Raw genomic sequence first — 12,938 nt, forward strand, 5'->3', positions numbered from 1 at the left:
AGACCTTGTTCTTCACAGAAGGTCTACTATGTGATTTTATGCTTAAATACAGAGATAAGAGAAAGAAGTATTAACAACAGAACAGTGAAAGACAGGAGAGTTGGTCTAATTCTGCTACTTTCATACCTTGCCCTCCATCATGATTTCTTGCCTAAGGTATGAAAACGTTCAGAATACTTCTCCGTGCTATGAGAAGGTATTAGTGCAAACTTTAAGCCCTCGTAGATGCATAGTACTGCTCTAGTCACAAGTGTTCAAAAACAAAAGATTCTTCAATGAAAGAAATGTTATGATGCTTTTTTTTTTTTTTAATATAAACAGTAGATCATTTTTATTTGTTCTTTCAGAGTACTCATAGGTCATGTTTCCAGTGTTGTGTTTCTCTCCATGGAAGCTAGCAATAAAAGCTGTGATTTTCAGTAGTCTTAGGAATGCAGAAATAATGACTTCAAAAAACAAATAGGCATTAAAATTCTGTGTTAACAACAACCAGACCCATTCACAAAATTCTGTCTGATGAAATACCGAACTCCAGAAGTATTCTCCACCTAAGTCAAAATATGCACTTGATGGAACAACAAACAACTGCAGAACCCATAAGAGGTTTTTATGTCATATTATGTCAGATTGTCTACAGATTTATAAATTTTATCTAAATCTTTTCCTTATAAAAGTGTTGCAGATATCTTTACAGTGATATTTTAAGATCAAGAGTAATGTGAATATATAAATTATATTCCTATCAGCAAAAGACAAACATTGATTTCTTCACCAAACAGGGAAATTTATTAGTAACAACAAGGCTATTTTACATTTTTCTGGTAATACCAAAGCAAATATATATATGTATAAACATTTCTCTGAGGTGTGTCTTAGGGACTACTACTTATTTCCACAGCTCTCAATCTTCATCGTCCTTTATGATTCATGAAATCTAATCATTCTCCTTAAAAACAATGAAGTGAAACATATAAAACTGTCTAACCAAACACTAGATGTGATTGTTTTGTTGCCTTGCAGTTGAAAATATAAGCCTAACAATACAATGCACCACTATCCTGCTTCATGGCATTCCATGTCTGCTGCACCCTTTCAGAGGGGCAGGAAGCCATAGAGCTGTGCCAAGATGGACTTGCTGCATCTCAGACTGCAGCACAGCTCAAGGGTCCAGATGTTCTGCAGTACCTGCATAGCTGGCCTTGATGTCCTGATCACCGTTAACAGCACCTCAGCTGTGCTGACACATAGCGACATTGACACTGTTGAGGAGGGTGGCAAACTACTGAATAAAATCTCGTATCATTGGTCATAAAAATGTCAAATAAATAAATTTGACCAAAGGGTTTCAGTTCAGTTCAGGAATAAAGACTCAGGTGATTTTAACATTGGCTGTTTTGGTGAAAATATATATATATATTTTTTTTTTCAAAAAAAGACTATCTTTACTATCTGTATCTTCAAAGCTTTGTATTATATGAATATATATAAATGTTTTTGCCTTCTTGTCTTATGAGAATAAGGACCATCACAGTAAAAATGTAGTCCCTTTTTTTGAATAAAAGCAGTAAAGCAAAACTAAAGAAGCAAGACCAGGTGTCAGCATGTTTGGAGAAATAGAAGACTATGCTGCAAAGAAGTGATTAAATAAAGTTTTGATGATTTTGGTAACATATAACACATTAAGAAGTTGCACCTTCTAGCTATTTGTATCTGCCAGACACCAGAAATAGCTGGAGAAACTTGTTCCAAAAGAAATACAATTTTATTAGGTGCAGTGCATTAGATGATCAGTTGACATGTAAGTCTGCTTCTAATACAATACCTGGTGGTGCGTCACAAAGCCTTTCTATTGGATGAAGTGTTCCAATCAAAAGATCATCCTCTATTACATTTAAATGAAACAAGACATTGCAAGAAAACAAAATATTTCAAGCAAAAATATATGACAATTTAATATATATATAAATTCTTTCCAAATGAAAATTAAGCTAAAGCATAAAAGAAATGTACAATTAGGCACACCTACAAGTTCACACGGAACAAGACAAGAGTCAGCTCTCTATTATTCAGAACAAATGGGGTGAGGAAAACACTAGTTTGTGCAAAAGCCAAAAGACTGTAGACAGTAGTGCAGAGTATCCTCATGCCCCAAAGTCATTCTGCCATCTGCATTGCCCTTCCCATCTCTCCAGGTCTATTTAATTCACACACACCGTGCAGTGAACTGGCCCTATTCATTTTTGGTAGGCCAGGTTAACAACCATGTCAAATCTCTGTGGCAGCACACACCTCCTTACCTTCTTCCTCACACACACATGCATATACAGAGAGCTGGAGCTACTGATGCTGCTGCCACCAACTTCTAGTTCCTTAGGACCAGTGCTGAGGCCTGAGGAAGTGAGCCTGGATGGACTTTGACAATCAAAATATCAGTTATCTTTCTATGATGATTCTCAGCGTTTGGGAAAATGGTAGACACTGAACTGTGCCACCACCACAGCAGCTAAAACTGGTCAGACCTTACTAGCCTACATCTTGCACAGTGAGGAAACAGCTGCACTGCTTTCCATATGGAACTCCCCTATAGAAGCTGTACAGATGCTCTCCTGAAATGCTGAGCCTGGCTGAGAAATCCTTAGCATCAGTACCATTCACAGACAACTGAGTGTTAAATCAGAGTCTAATTTCACTTTGAACTAAAGTGCTAATAGTGTTCAGAAATGAAATATTATGCTTCTGCTAACAAAACTAGTTAGAACGTCTTTAAAAAACAACAAAAAAGCAAATGAAACACCTCAGAAGTCTCCTTACTATTTGTTAAAACCAAATATAAAAATTGAGGACTTTGCTTTAAAAACATGAGAAAATCTTCTGAAACTTGTGGCAGCACATGGAGACTGATTTGACTTTTTTTCGATTGTTCTTTTGTTTTTACCAACTAGTTCTGCTTAGTTAAAATACTTCAATAATTTGAAGGAGAAGATGCATGTTTCTTTTTTTTTTTTTGAAACTGCAATTACAGAATAACAAACAAAATAAAAATAACATAAAATAACTGTTTTGAACATTTATATTCATTCAAATTTATCAGTATCCTGAAGTATTTCTGTACCTATAAAATAACATATTCCAAACAAGTGCACAATAACACATTGTGCTCGATGAACGCATATACAACCACACCAAATATGAACTTAATGAATATTGTAACTTTGAAAAGTATTTCACTAAAGAACATGCCATAATTGCATTAATGGCCTAATCTAATCAAATCCACTCTCCTGGCAGGACAGAACACTGTCCTGTCTCAGTATCATTTAGTAGCAGGTATTTCAAAAGATGCTTGAAATACCTACACTAGACTTACATGTGGAACAACTAACTCCAAGGAATGGTTTTCCTAAGAGGTGAAACTTAGTGGTGGAATTATACCACTACTAAGTTAGTATGGTTAATTTAACTTACCAACTGTAGGTGTGTTTGCTGCACTGAGGGAAGCAGAAGAGGATATTGAGGAGATGCTCTCAGCACGTGCCAAGGGAGCTGCAGGTGGTGGACTTGAGTTAGAGGTCAATGGAGGGCTGAATGGCCTAGGCTGAACACAAGAGTTCACAGGAGTATTAAATAGACAAAGTGATTTTAAAAATAAAAAATACTGTAAATGGAAGAGTTTTTCTATTTCCCCAGTTGGGGAATGTATCTTCCCCAATACATTTCAAAGCATTTCTTATTTCTTTTAATACTTTATCTATCCTAGTTTTTGGTGTAAAACAGAGAACACACATTTTCCTTGGAACTCAACTCCACTATTTCATAGACTATTGATACTATTTTTTTCCCTGGGTAGTGAAGTCTAATATTTTTGATTGTGTAACAGCCTGTCAATAGTTGAACTGTATTACAGCAGCAGAATTTAAGCCTACAGCCCTGTGCATGTGTGCACCAAATGCAGATTTGCACAGCTAAAGGAGAGCTACTAACAAACTGGAAGCAAGTCCAGCATAAGGCAACTAAAACAGCCGGGGTCTGGGGAACGTAAGAGAGGGTAAGAGCTGAACGACCAGAGTTTGCCCAAGCCTGGAGAAAAGAAGCCTAAGGAGGGATCTACTAGCAATCTTTTACCAGCTAAGAGGTGTCACATTCTTCTCAGATGTGCAAAGAGCTATAGCAAAGGAACTTCAGTTGAATGTATGGGAAAAAGTTCCTTCTTATAAGCTGGGACAGCTTGCCCAAAGAGGTTGTGAGATCTCCCTCCTTGGAAACTTTCAAAAGTTGGCACATCCCTGAACAATTTGATTCAATTTTGAAGTTGGACCTTCTTTGGACAGGAGGTTGTACTAAAGATCTTCAGAAGTCCCATCTACCCAAAAACTTTGAATGGCTTTGTAAATCACTTGACTGTAAAAGCACCAGTTTAAACTAACCAATGATCACTTGGGGATTAATCTATCTAAAAGGTACTGAAACTCCTGAAACATCTATTTTGGCTGGGCAATGGTTATTTTATTTCAGTTCTATCACTCTTGTCAGTGAGTATATGACTTTTATACAGACTGTGGGAATTGTAAATGTACGTGACATATAATGAAGACAACTCAGTCTTCCACTTGTACAGAGGTAATAGCTGATTTCTAAAACAACAGTATAAAATGTATGTAACTTTAAGAAGAATCATACTTTATAACAGAATACTACCAACTAAATTCACTTCTATTTGGATGATAAGAAGATTCCTTTGTCTAAGAGCAATTACTACAGTTTTATATTGGAATGAGAAAACAATCTCAAAATAGACCTTACAATACTACAGAATAGCAAAATAGTTAAAAATGTTTCTGTTTTGTGAACATGTAGGACCAAAATTTTGTCTATAATGAGAAGATGGTGAATGTATCTTGCTGTTTTGAAAGACAGGAAGAGAATATTACCACAGTCACATTCTTTCAAGTCATTAAGTCAAACAAAACCCAAAGAATTATAATATTCATAGAAAAGATTAAGCATGGCTTGGTTTGATATGCTGCCTGAGTACTTGCATTCTTTGCCGCAATCTTTATTGGCAGGTGGACCTGCACTGCAGGCAGTGAGCAGAGATGACCTCTCACTATCCTGATGGGCAGCTGCTGCAATCTGCCACCTCCCTTCACCACCAACCAGCACCAAGGGCAGGGTGAAGTCACAGAATGGCTACTTGTGTCAACACACAACTGATAATGATCTACTTAATGCCACTCATTCCCCAAAGCTTTGGTGATATTCCTAAATCAATGGAGCTTTACTAACGACTTTGCTAGAGGTTCACATTTGAATACCTTAATCCCACAAACATACTATCTTTGCATTTTCAAACTATTTATTTATTCACTTAATTGGCTGATGCAAAAATTATGTTTTAGACCTTTCTAATTCAATTAAGAATTATTTTTATTATAGTAATGTGTTTACCAGAAACAACTTCCATGCCTATTTGGTAATGGTGAAAATCTGAGTATGTGATTCCTTGAGCACTGGCTGAAAAGTAACTCCATTGTAACAGTGCAAATTAATGGTATATCTGACATTGAGTTATAAAAGAGAATTTAAAAAAATCAATACATACTATTTCATTAATTCCACTAAGTTTCCCTGTAGACAGCTTTGGTCTTGAGGCAGGCCTTGGTGGGGGTACAATGGTGCCTACAGAAAGAGGAGTTGTGGGTCTTGCTGAAAGAAAGCAAATTTAAGGAAATTAGAAAGATCACGTTGAATATAAATACATACTCACTTGAACAAAATAAATGCAAGTTATGTTTCTATTCAAAGTCCCTATTTTGCAAGTTCCGTTTTGTAAGATTTACCACTAATCAAAAATGCTTTTAAAATAGGACTATAAGATACCCTGAAAAGTGACTCTAAAAATGGCATCATGGGCTTTCTCATTGCTCTCAAATGACTTTATATCAACTATTCTTGGAAGTTTATAGGTAAAAAGATGGTTTTCACTGAGCTCCTTTTTGAGTATAATCTATGTGGTTTCAAAAAACAGGACAATCTTTCATGCCCCATGATAAATGGAAAATTCAGTGGAAATTCGTATTTGGTCCTGGCTGACAATGGGGCAACTGTTTGCTTAAAATTATGCCCTTTGAAATCATATTGACTCCAATATGTAAATGCCAGTACAACAAATATAATTCAGTAAATTACTCTGTTGTTTGCAAGAACACAATAACTCCTTATTATCTCTTAGCTGACCTGTCAGAACTAAAAAGTGATTAAAAATACTGCCCCCATGTCCTTCTAATGCTAACAGACACAACTAACAGATGGTGGCAGCAGTACAAAGATGCCACTTTTACATAGTCACTTTTCTGAATAGAACTGCATTTCAAAATAAATGTTAAATGCCATCCAGTGAGTATGCCACATCTAAAATTAACTTCAAAATAGAACGAAACCCTTATACATAATTACATTCCGAGTACTTCATCTCCCTCAAATTATTCTGGATGGTTCTTTCTTAAATAATTAAGTTAATGTTATATAAAATGCAACTTTAAGCATGGAATTTTCTCAGCCATTCAGCATAACTCTGCCATCATTGAAGTAAGGGAGTTTCATTGCTGACTTGGAAGAAATTAGGCTAATACTGACCACATCCACCTTAAAAGTTGCAAATTGAAATGTCCCCAAACAAATTCGATTCTGAAATATCATTAATTCCTTTAAAATTCTTGTTGTGCCCAAGGAAGGCAGTGAATGCTAAACACCAAGTAGTCTGCTGCAGTATCAAAGGTATACAGTGAAACATGGCACACTTGCCCAAATACTTTTTCCCATTGCCCTCTTAATATGTAGCATTACCATGATATCATCCACCCTTCAAAATAACGGGCGTTAAAAAAGTATTATTCTTATTCCAATGTATTTCACTTTATTTAATCTGAAATTACACACAAAGCTGGTTCAGAATGCATCTGCTTAAGAATGGAATTGCTTTTGCAAATTCAATCATTTAATCTTTGAGACCTCACTGCCCTCTGACATCACAGATAAGTACATTCATATTTCTAGAAAAGCTAAGCTTCATGTAGTTAAGAAAAAGCAATGCCTTTAATTGAATAATTCAAATTTTTCTTCTTATGTCAAGCTGAACATTTATTTTGATGTCCTAACTTTCAAGGAAGTTGGTGCTAACAAGCAGTTTGTTTAGTACATTCTAAGTTAAGAAGACAAAGTTAATTTTAACATCAGGTGAGCAAGAATAATGAAATGAAAAATCAGTCCAAAGCTTACTTTTTAGAGTCAGTTATTAGCAAAGAGCAGCACACAATGCATGCTTGTCATACCCTTATTTGTATGAACACAAGGAGACACTAAACTATATTCCAGTAGTGCTGAAGATGATGTGGAAGAAATTTCAGCAGCAGTGCCAGTTTCTTCAATGAATAAGTGTTCATGGCATATAGCATTATTTGAAAGGTCACTTTGATCCTCAGAAGCACAGCTGTTGGAAGAATTCCCAAGCAAAGCAGAAGAGGCAAGGCAGGCATTTTCAGTTGTGAATGGCAATTTTGGGGGCTCCTTCTTGTCTGTGCTTGTGTCTCTACTTGTAAGAAGTTCATCAGCAAAGGAAATCCACTGACTGAGAGACCATGAAACAGAGGATAAAGTACTCCCTGATGGTGCTTCTGTAACACCAGATTTGCACAACGTGCTAATGGTAAAGTCTGGTGAGGATGGGCTTCTAGACCCAGAATCTGTCTGGTGTCCAAGCAAAGACTGAGATACTCTACACCCAGGCAAATCATTGGTAGCTGAAGAGCAATTCCTATTGTGCTCTCTTAGAGTAGCTGAAGGAAAAGGGAAGAATTGAAACTAGAGGCAACACCGAAATAACAAAAGTTTCAATATAAATCTCAATATAAATCCAGACTTAAAAGGTGTATTCAATAATCATTGCATGATGATTACTAGCCAGCATGAAGAAAAAACAAAAAAAACAAAAAAACAAAACAAAAAAAAAAAAAACAAAGTGTTCTACTAGGTTAAAAATCCCACTACTTACAATTAAAGGAAAAACAACAACAACAACAAAAACAGCCACATATCATTGGTACTTTGTTCATACTTTCAGCCAGGTCACTTTCCATTTGTTAACTAGGCCAAAAAGTTATTTATGGTGTTTTTCTCCTCTTAAGGCCTTTACTCTCATGACTTTGCTTATTCCTCTGACTGCTTCCTTATTGTGGTTTAACTTCCTCTTGACTTTTTCTTTTACTTTTCGGTGTCCTAATCCATTTTTATTTCCTTTCCATGGCATTTCTTTCAAAGTTATTTAATCAAACCTATCCTTCTATGTTCCTTCTAAACCCTCCATGCTTGTAATGGAAAGGCTTACCACAAATGGCTGCCCAGTAAATGAATGAAGACAATGAAGTCATGAGATCCTGTTTAATATTTTTCTGTTTGTATTCTAGTGACTGTACGCATGAGGCATCATCTGCCTCAGTTTCTTTTTCTTGTTCATCCCAGAGTCTTTGGGGTGCTGGAAAATGGGAGTTTCCTACAAGTATTCCCTGCACTTGGCTGTTGCCTGTTGCAGTAGATGACAACAGAAGCAGCAAATGCAAGGTTAGTCAACTCTCAACATCTTGCAGATTGGCAAAGCTAGGAGCAACAGCAGAGTGGCATAGAGAATTAAAGAGAGCAACACATTTAAAAATTCACATCAGAAGTGTAAGACACTATAGCTATCTTTCTGTCATGAACAAGTACATTCCCTAAGCCCAAATAAACAGAGACCTAACACAGTTTTCCCTTTCTAACAGATATTTTAAATATCATTCAAAGACTTCGAAATACTACTACAAATCCTATACAAAAGCAATGTGGAAATGCTATTTTAAAAATACCTGTTTATGAAAATGGGGAAGATAAACAAAAAGCATTTTTACAGTTATCAACAGCTCGCTAAAAATGTCTGTTTTGTTTGTTCAAGATCACAAAGTTAGTTTAAACACCTAATAAAGCAGGACTATTCACGGATGACCAAAGTTTACCTCTATTCTGCATAAACCAATGCCTGCTCAAATACCACAGTGGTTTAGGTGTTCAATGATTAACAGAGTAACAAAACAGTATCTAATGAAATGTTTTAACAGTAAAAAAAGTATCCGTGGGACTTGCGAGATCATATTTACATATTCTGTATACAAAATAAGTAAATAATTATATACTTGAGTAATTTAAGTTTTGGATTGAGATTTTCAAAAGCTTTAAGCATCTTGTCTTATAAGCTTATCTTATTAACATTCAAGATGAAGATAACACTGATTTCAATAGGTTTCAAAATAGAATCAGATCAAAGTATGTATTTTTTGAGGTCTTCAGAACTAAGATGCAGGTAAATGAATATCAGAAGCTAATTTGATTTAAACAACAATATGAACTACTGCAATTAAGTAAAAATTTTCCCAAATGTGCTACTAATTTGATAACACTTTAGCACCCTCACTTGCTATTTAACTCCATGGATCATTTCACTGATGTAAATACCACACTTAATTCCTAGAACAACAATCCTTTAAATAATTATTCATCAGATAAAATTTGCAAAGGCAAAATATGTAGATATTTAGATATTTGTCATATCTAAAATAGACTTTCATATCTAAAATTGACTTATACCCATGAGGCATTATATTCCAACAATTTCAGTCAAACATAGGGCTCTGTGCATAAGCCATTTTCATGTACAAGGCCAGGTGCAGATGATTCCTCCTGAAGTCTGGCTACTGATCCCAATGATCTGTCATTACTCATCAGCCAGCGGCTACACTCTCCAGTTCTGTTGACAGGAGGGAGTGTGTGAACATTTCTTAACCTGCTTTACCCTCCTACTCATAGGTAGCAATAAATATCTGATTGCAGACAGAGCTTCGGATGGCGGATGTGGCCCTCCAAGTCCCCTGCTGCGGGCAGTGCCTGTGGCCTCTCTCTGATGCCAGGACAGATGATCCCGTCCTACAGGACAGCTGCAGTGCTGTCTTGGAGGAGCTATGCCACCAAGTGGAGGAGATAAAGGAGGAAAGGAGCAGGCTGTGCAGCATGCGAGAATATGAAAGGGAGACAGATCTTCCCTGAGACACAACAGCTTGAAGAGCCTCAGACCCCAACCACAGTAGAGAAGCAGGCAGTGTCCACCCCCACTATTAAAGTAAGCACGACCTCTAGAGAAGGGAAAGGATGAAAGCTGGTGACTTCTGCCACCAAGAGGAAGGCTTTTGGCCCTTCCAAGGGCTTACAGCTACAGAGGAGGTTCACTGCCCTTGCAGTTGAAGAGAAGCCAGATGGATGTTAAAGCAGTGAACATGGTCCACCTGATCCTACACCATGCAAGAACACCTGGAAGAAATGGTAAGTCACTATAACGGGTGACTGACTCCCCGCTACAAGTGACAAAGGCACACATCTGTTGACCTGAGATATCAACTAGAGAGGTTTGCTGCCTGCTGGAGGCCTGGATCTGGGATATGGCAGAGGAACTGCTGAAGATGGTTCAACCCACTGACTACTATCCCCTGCAGTTCTTCCATGTGGTGCATAAATGATACTGCTAGGTGAAATATGGACAGTATCAAAAACAACTACAGAGCTCTGAAGGCAGTAGTCAAAGGCATGGAGGTCCACGTGGTTTTCCACTCAATCCTGCTGGTGAGGGGAAAGGGTGTCAGAAGGGCACTAACAGGACATGTCAATAATTGACAGCAGAACCAGTGCTGGTGACAGTGTTGTGGGTGCTGTGACCATGGTACCTTGCTTACAGATCAGCATCTGCTTGGGAGAGATTGGATCCACCTCACTACATGGCACAAAAACATTTTTACCAATAGGATGGCTGGCCTCATAAGGATGATGAGGGACTAAAAGAGTAACCAGCAGTCCTGTGAGGGATTTGAACACGGTCGCTGAGCAAACAGCATGCGGTCATGTGACTGGAACAGATTAAAAAAATTAACAAAATGGGGCTTAAGAAGGGTCATCTCCATCACTTGCATGTAAGCAAGGAAATGCCTACAAGGCACTATTACAGAAAGATTGCTCAAACCCTTTCTAGAAACTCCACATGCTGGGACACCTCTCTGAAGTGCCTGTACACTAATGAACACAGTATGAGGAATATACACAATGAATTAAAAATCTATGTGCAGTTGTAGGGCTCTGAACTTGCTGGGATGGTAGTGGGACAGCTCCTAAGACTGAAGTAGGAGTCAGGGATGGAGTATGGGCAGGGATACCACCCACTAGGTCAGGCTGCCCAGGGCCTTGTCCAACCTGGCCTTGAACAACCCCAAGGATGGGGCTTCCACAACTTCTCTGAGCAACCTGTTCCAGTGCCTCACCATCCTCTGAGTGAAGAATTTCCTCCTAACCTCTTATCTAAATCTCCCCTCTTTAAGTTGCTTTTAAAAACATTCCCCCTTGTCCTGTGATTGTCTGCCTGAGCAAAAAGTTGTTCTCCATCTTTTTTTACAAGCCCCCTGTAAGTATTGAAAAGATGCAATGAACTCTCCCTGGAGTCTTCTCTTATTCAGGCTGAACACCCCCAGCTCTCTCACCCTTTCTTCATAGGAGAGGTGCTCCAGCCCTCAGATCAGCTTCTTAGTCCTCCTCTGGGCCCACTTCAATAGATCAAAATCCTTCCTGTGATGGGGACCCCAGACCTGGACACTAACAACCACTAGCAGAACAAACTAAGCATCCTCTGCCTTTCTTTACAGACTTCAACACCAGACCAAAGCAATAATATACTACAAAAAAAACAGATTACTTTGTAACACTGTGAAAATTACACTTTGTAACACTGTGAAAACACAACTTCTTTTCAGCATATTTCATTCATATATATATATATATATATATATATATATATATATATATATATAGGTGGTGCCACAAACTTCCCCCTCATTTCAGTCTTAGTCCTGCCATTTTTCTCCCACTCCCCCTGGATTCTGCCCACACATCTCCTAATAGAATCATGGTTTACTATAGAAAGCAGGTTCATTACTGCAAAGTTCTATAGTGGCTTTGTACTACACAGCTCAGCAGGCTTCCCTGGAAAGAAGCAACCCATCCCTATTCACAGTGCAAGCTCAGCCTGGCTCACAGTTGTTCAACAACCTCCATTTCATCTCCCAACCCTACCAGCTAAAAAAAAGTAGTTTTTTTTAAAAAGCTTTTTTTTTTTAAAAGCTAAAAAAGTAGATTATATTATTCCTCCAGAACAGATGTTCATTTTTTGGAAAGGGAGAAAAGGAGATTAAAAACAAAAGCAAGAGGGAATTTTCCTAAGGTTTCTTGTGTTCTCTCTTCCCACTTGCTCCCTAGCTGGAAAGCCTGACGTATTGCATTATTGTTGTGTATTACCTATAACATAGAACACTGCTTTTAAAAGTTCTTTCATTTCAATATCTATGCACATTCACTTGCAATGACTAAATAAGCAACAATAGAACACCCTGAAGAATATGCAGAAAACATTTTCTACTATAAAATATCTTACCTGAGGAAGATGAGGACGCCAAGGAGGCTGAAGAGGACGATTCAAGAGAACTGCTAAAGAGTGGATCCCATGCCAGAAGGTCACTGTTCCCCTTTCTACAGTAAGAGTTACAATTGGAATATAAATGAAACGCATATATACTTATAAAAAAAATCTAATTACAACTTTGATAGTTCATCTTCTATATTTGTTAGTCCTTGCATCTAAAAATTAAAAAACGTACTTACAAATTGTAGGTCAAGGAACTCACTCACACATAAGTAAACTATCTGAACTGATACCTTTATCACCTTGGTGCAAGTTTGTGTTTGGGCATATATCATTATGTTAGTACTTAACCTCATTTTCAGTAAGAAACACATTTACAAACTGATTTGTTTCAGCAAACACA

At 37.5% G+C, this 12,938-nt stretch overlaps 1 protein-coding gene across 2 annotated transcripts in view; it reads right to left on the reverse strand.

Annotated features, from left to right (window-relative positions):
- FCHO2 (FCH and mu domain containing endocytic adaptor 2) overlaps positions 1-12,938 on the reverse strand; it is an 89,741-nt gene that overhangs the window by 14,932 nt on the left and 61,871 nt on the right. For both annotated transcript variants that reach the window (XM_050716533.1, XM_050716534.1), the window contains exons 17-19: positions 12,548-12,642; positions 5,600-5,703; positions 3,466-3,595 (exon numbers count right to left, since the gene is read on the reverse strand). In XM_050716533.1, the coding sequence (XP_050572490.1) occupies positions 3,466-3,595; positions 5,600-5,703; positions 12,548-12,642 (329 nt within the window). The remainder of the gene's footprint in view (positions 1-3,465; positions 3,596-5,599; positions 5,704-12,547; positions 12,643-12,938) is intronic.

The sequence above is a fragment of the Cygnus atratus genome, chromosome Z, assembly GCF_013377495.2.
Source record: "Cygnus atratus isolate AKBS03 ecotype Queensland, Australia chromosome Z, CAtr_DNAZoo_HiC_assembly, whole genome shotgun sequence".
Lineage (NCBI taxonomy): Eukaryota > Metazoa > Chordata > Aves > Anseriformes > Anatidae > Cygnus > Cygnus atratus.